Genomic DNA, 5,653 nt, shown 5'->3' with positions numbered 1-5,653 from the left:
GAGCAGACAGCCCAGGTCCACGTCATAGTCTGGGTCCTCCTGGGGGAGCTGCTCCACCAAGGTCTGTACAGCACGCATGCACAAACACACAATTATACAACCTGTATAATAGCATCCTTTATCACTTTAGCACCTTGGTAAGGAATGCCTCTTCCTCCAGACTGTGCTCTTCCAAAATGGTCACTTCTTTACTGTCCTCATCAACAACAACAACATCATCATCATCTGGTATATTACACACACACTCACTCACTCACTCTCGCACGCACGCCCGTGCGGTGCAGTTAAGACCTGAGGGCCGATTCTACAAATGCCTCCTAAATCAGCAGTTCTCAAAGGTTTTTGTGTCAAGGACCCCCACATTTATATAGGCCTAGTCTATTTGGCTGTGGACCCCCATCTGAAAACATTTAGTGCTAGGGGAGCAGGGACCTACAGAAGAGGAAAAAAAATAAAAAAATAAATTAAGTTTAAAAATAAATGCTCCATAACAAGTCCAAACATATTCCTAAAATACCATATCGTTGCTGACGGGTGGAACCTTGTATTATCCAAAACCGTTACTTTGTATTAGAATTATTTGAAAAACATTTAAAATAGTTATGTGATGTGAGCTTGTAGATCTGCTATTTTCACTAGTTCTGTGCGACACTCTTGTATGACGAAGCCATTGATTTACGATAAAACAAACAAACATAAAAAGTAATAATAATAATACGGAGGAGATACAAGGTTTCTGCCCGACAGCAACGATATCTACAAGCTCAGCTATGCTGCCATGTGGTGACGTTATTTGTGACAGAGCAGCTTCTGACAGACTAATTCATGATGTTCAACAATATACACATTCATTGTATTTATGCTGCATTGTATGCTTCTGACCTGTAGATTCTCAGTCCCACAGAAGGTGGAAAGATAACTACTTCATTGACGATGTTCAGACCGCAGCCAACAGGTGCTAACTGTAGGTGCAACTTCCCATAGACAGCCCATTCATCCAAACAGAACCGTCCCATCTAATTGTATTAAACAACGTCAAACTCGCCAACATTGCAGCTGTACGGAAAGCTTGAATTATCCCTCTTTCAATCTGTAAAGTTTGTGTTTCATAAAAATCCACCATAGACATGTTATGAGCTACTTCCTAAGTGTCAGAGTTTGTGAGTGCTCGTTGGATATCAGTTAACACCTTTGCACATAATACAGGAGGCAGCAGGGGGTTTCTTTACTAAAAACAAGTGCTTCCAAAGTCCAATACTTAAGAAAGAAAAAAAAATCACCTGCAAGGAATGTCTTGACAGGAAGTCTACAGTGGATTTTTTATTAAACACCTTGCAGATAGAAAGAGGATAATTCAAGCTTTTCGCACAGCTGTAATGTTGGTAAGTAGTAATGTTGTAATAAGCTGTAATGTTGGTAAGTAGTAAGTAAGTAAGTAAGTAATGTTGGTGAGTTTGATGTCGTTTAATACAATCAGATAGGACTTTTCTGTTTGTATGAATGGGCTGTCAATGGGAAGTTGCACCTAGTTAGCACCTTGCTGGCAAGATGGCAGCCGTGTGCATAATTGCATATTGTCAATTGGGCGAGCTGCCTTGTCTAGTGGGGTGTGGTGCCTGAAGAGCTGATTACATTATGGGGAACATCTTGGGTGGATTGCTAGTACATTGGGGTTGGTTTGGTTGGTTCATTACTTAGCCATGGGTGGAGTCTGTAGTCTATATAGCCTAGGCCTAGGGAATGGTTCAGTTGACTGTAGGCTGCCATGGGGAGAGGTTGACACCTGTACCTCTCCTATAAGTTAGGCTATATTGTATGAGTTGCCTTTTCTTTAGTTGTCCAGTTTTTCATTTATGTTACCCAGGGCTGGATAGCTTGCCCCCTGGTCCATTCCTATCATGTTACGTTTTTTTTTCACTGACTTTTAAGCCGATCTACAATCCCACTTGGTAACATCATTGTACGACCAAGTTTAAAATAGGGCCTATAAGTTAATAGTTTTTTATTTTAAATAATTGATTAAATCGATTAGTTGAATTAACTGTTGCACACCCAATGAATACTGGAGATGAAGTATAGTTACCTTGGCTCCAGAGTATTCCTCTTCACCGTATTGGATCGCTGCTTGCAACTTAATCATCTGTGTGGGATAGAAAGAGGAAGAACAGGAAGTGAACACAGTGGACTGAGCGCTAGCTGCTTTCATCCAACCTGAACATTCAAGCCCAACAACTCCTGCATGGTTGCTGTAAGAGAGTCAACATGTCTGAGGACAAATAAAAGCATCTCAATATTTTAACTTTTTGTTTTGTAAATTAACAGCCTACTTGATCATACTAAAGTGTCACACAAAAGCATAAAAAGTAGCAGATCTGAAAGCTCGAAGCGCGGCGTGAAGCGTTTTGAGCCCTTGCTAAAAGAAAAGGCACAATAATGCATTCGACCACCCTGTATGCATGTGTGTGCACTGTATGTTTGCGTGTCTGCCGTGTGTGGCGGTGAGTAGAGTATACACGTGCGGTTGGACCTTGGTGTGTGTGCTGGGGTTGTCGAGCAGGAAGGTGGCCTTCATGGCCTCGGGGTAAGCGCAGGCTTTGTACAGAGACTGGGCGTAGTGCATCCTGTACTCCTCCACCTCCGGGTGCAGCTGGGTGAGCTGCTCGTAGCACTCGGCTGCGCTGGCGAAGTCCTGGACGTGGTAGTAGCAGTAGCCCAGGAGAGAGAGGGCCGCCCTGGACTGGAGGACATGTTATGATTTGATTTGATCCCGGGCACCGGCGCCAACTCGGTGCATAAGTAGTACGGCTTGGGTGCTGATGGTAGGTGTGTGTGGTGCTCCACCTCAGCAATCCCTCTCCAGTCGTCTAGCTCTAGGGCAGTGGTTTCCCAAACTGTGGTGTGTGCACCCCTTGTGGTGAAATATATGTCTCTATATAGCTTATGCAATTTATATTTCCATGTGCGTCAGCTAGGTCGGGAGGTAACAGGGGGTGCATGGCAAAAAAGGTTTGGGAACCGCTGATCTAGGTCTAGGGCATTGGAACAGGGATAAACTCCCGTGTTCTTGGCTTGGTTGATAGACAGACGATAAGCCTCTCTGACCAACTTCCGTAGCTACTCACTTAAGTGGTATGGTAGACAAACTAGACTCCAACATAACAATAAAGTGATGGAACATTCTAATTATCTTAGCCTGGTTAACACTCCCCCAGGAATGAAATGTTTTCAAGGGGGAGTGGTTAACAAGGCTAATGTCTGTGTTATTACTATACATTGCATGTATTACATGTAGGCCTACACAGCGATAAATCACAACCATGGCCTCCCAGCCATTCTGGGGCTGTCTAATACAAAGCCAAAACAAGTCAGGTAGCCAGCTCACATAATACCATGGCACTGGTTAGAGCTCCATCAATAATTATTAATGACAGACAATAGAAAAGAATAGTCCATATCCCCTACTTACTTTCATATGCTTCTGCAATTCATTGCTTAGAATGTTAATGGCATCGCCATACTGACCATCTTTAATCTGAAATGAGAAAACACAGTCATGTTCATTTAACTCAGACAAAATAGAAAATTAGAACCAAATGTACCCCCGTAAGGCTGTAACGAGGACTCTCAGTTCAGAGTTAAACTAAAACTTAGCATTATAGTTATTAACATAATTAAACATTAGAACACTTATACAATGTCTAAACAAATGTAATTCGAGTGGGACCGTTATAACGCGTCATTAGTTAGATGTTGCAGTGATGTGAATGCTAACATGCAGCATGCTAACGATAATAAGTTAAACAAATATCACCAACCATTTTGTAGATGGTGGCTGTATACTCGCCATCCTTTATAACCGTTGACGCCATGGTTTGAAATCGTTACTGAATAATCTGAAGTGATGTGTTCATTATTGTCCGACATGAACACAAATAGCATGTTATTGTTAGTTCATGTCTGTCAGCAGCCAACAGCGGAGACTCAAAGACTGGACGGACGCACAGGAAGTGTTACCATAGCAACAAACAACCCCAGACCGGAACACTGCAGTCTTGTGACTGACAGGTACAACAACCAATGAATGAATTGCACTCCCCTCCCTCCCTCTTTCTTTCTTTCTTTCTTTCTTTCTTTCTTTCTTTCTTTCTTTCTTTCTTTCTTTCTTTCTTTCTTTCTTTCTTTCTTTCTTTCTTTCTTTCTTTCTTTCTTTCTTTCTTTCTTTCTTTCTTCCTTCCTTCCTTTCTTTCTTTCTTTCTTTCTTTCTTTCTTTCTTTCTTTCTTTCTTTCTTTCTTTCTTTCTTTCTTTCTTTCTTTCTTTCTTTCTTTCTTTCTTTCTATCTATAAGCATGCATCAGTGCACTGAGTGCAGTACATGATGTGGGACTGGGAGGGCTGCACCTCAGATTGTGTTTGATGTTTCTCTGAACCTGTGAAGTAAAATGACTGACACACATTTTCCTGGGGCAATCTGTGATGCTTTCATCTCTGCATATTTCACAATATTGTCCAGAATGAGTTTTTATTTAATGTACAGGTGGTTTCTGTTCAGGTCCAGGAAGTGGAGTGGAAGATTGAGAGATAAAAATCAGAGACACATCATATTCTATTCTATTCCAGGGTAGAAAATGAAAGTACAGAGTGCAGTAAAACCCATAGAGTTGTAGAAACACATTTCTTGCTGGCTTGGTGCATTGTAGGCCTACTGGTGGTGTGTATATAGTCTTGCGAGCGATGGTGATGACATTAAGGGTGGTGGAGTTTCAGGACATGCCTGTCTGCCCTGGTAATGATTCCTGCAGGTTTGTGTGAGCTCCACTTCTCAGTCTGTGGAACAAGCCCAGACGTCACCCTGTTTACCCTGCTACCTGTTGCCCTGTTACCATGTTTACCACCTTACCCTGTTATACCTCCTCACCCCATGACCTGTTGTTAACCACCTCAAACCTATATACTTCAATGACCGGGCTCCCCGAGGGGTCTACTGTACTTTGTCCCCTTCGCGTCTACACTAAATCTCTTCACCAAAAATATCATATCCTCAAGCTCACACAGCCAGCACGCCCACTTGGTGCCCATGTGGTTTCAATGCGGGATACATGGGTACCAAGTGGGAATGGGCTTGAACTGGGCAAATTATGAGGGTCCCACGTGGTCTACACGTGGGCTAACTGGGCATGGGTTGGAAGTGGGCAAGCCCATGAAGGTCCCACATGGTCTACACTTGGGCTAACTGGGCATGGGTTGGAAGTGGGCAAGCCCATGTAGTTCCAACATGGTCTACATGTGGGCTAACTGGGCATGGGTTGGAAGTGGGCAAGCCCATGTAGTTCCAACATGGTCTACATGTGGGCTAACTGGGCATGGGTTGGAAGTGGGCAAGCCCATGTAGTTCCAACATGGTCTACATGTGGGCTAACTTGCATGTGTTGGAAGTGGGCGAGCCTATATAGGTCCCACGTGGTCTACGCGAGGGCTAACTGGCATGGGTTGGAAGTGTGAAAGCCCATATTGGTGCAACATGGTCTACATGTGGGCTAACTTGCATGGGTTGGAAGTGGGCAAGCCCATGTAGGTCCAACATGGTCTACATGTGGGCTAACTTGCATGGGTTGGAAGTGGGAAAACCCATGTAGGTCCAACATGGTCTACATGT

General features: G+C 43.4%; 1 protein-coding gene across 1 annotated transcript in view; it reads right to left on the bottom strand.

Moving 5' to 3' along the window:
- ift70 (intraflagellar transport 70) overlaps nt 1–3,973 on the bottom strand; it is a 20,889-nt gene extending 16,916 nt beyond the window's left edge. Inside the window, exons 1-5 of the mRNA XM_083778917.1 lie at nt 3,816–3,973; nt 3,467–3,532; nt 2,528–2,737; nt 2,084–2,140; nt 7–63 (exon numbers count right to left, since the gene is read on the bottom strand). Of these exons, the coding sequence (XP_083635043.1) occupies nt 7–63; nt 2,084–2,140; nt 2,528–2,737; nt 3,467–3,532; nt 3,816–3,869 (444 nt within the window). The 5' untranslated portion in view covers nt 3,870–3,973. The remainder of the gene's footprint in view (nt 1–6; nt 64–2,083; nt 2,141–2,527; nt 2,738–3,466; nt 3,533–3,815) is intronic.
- Nucleotides 3,974–5,653: the final 1,680 nt, after the last annotated feature.

The sequence above is a fragment of the Protomyctophum parallelum genome (assembly GCF_964188405.1).
Source record: "Protomyctophum parallelum genome assembly, chromosome: 13".
NCBI classification, from domain to species: Eukaryota; Metazoa; Chordata; class Actinopteri; order Myctophiformes; family Myctophidae; genus Protomyctophum; species Protomyctophum parallelum.
This window is presented reverse-complemented; position numbering and strand designations above follow the sequence as displayed.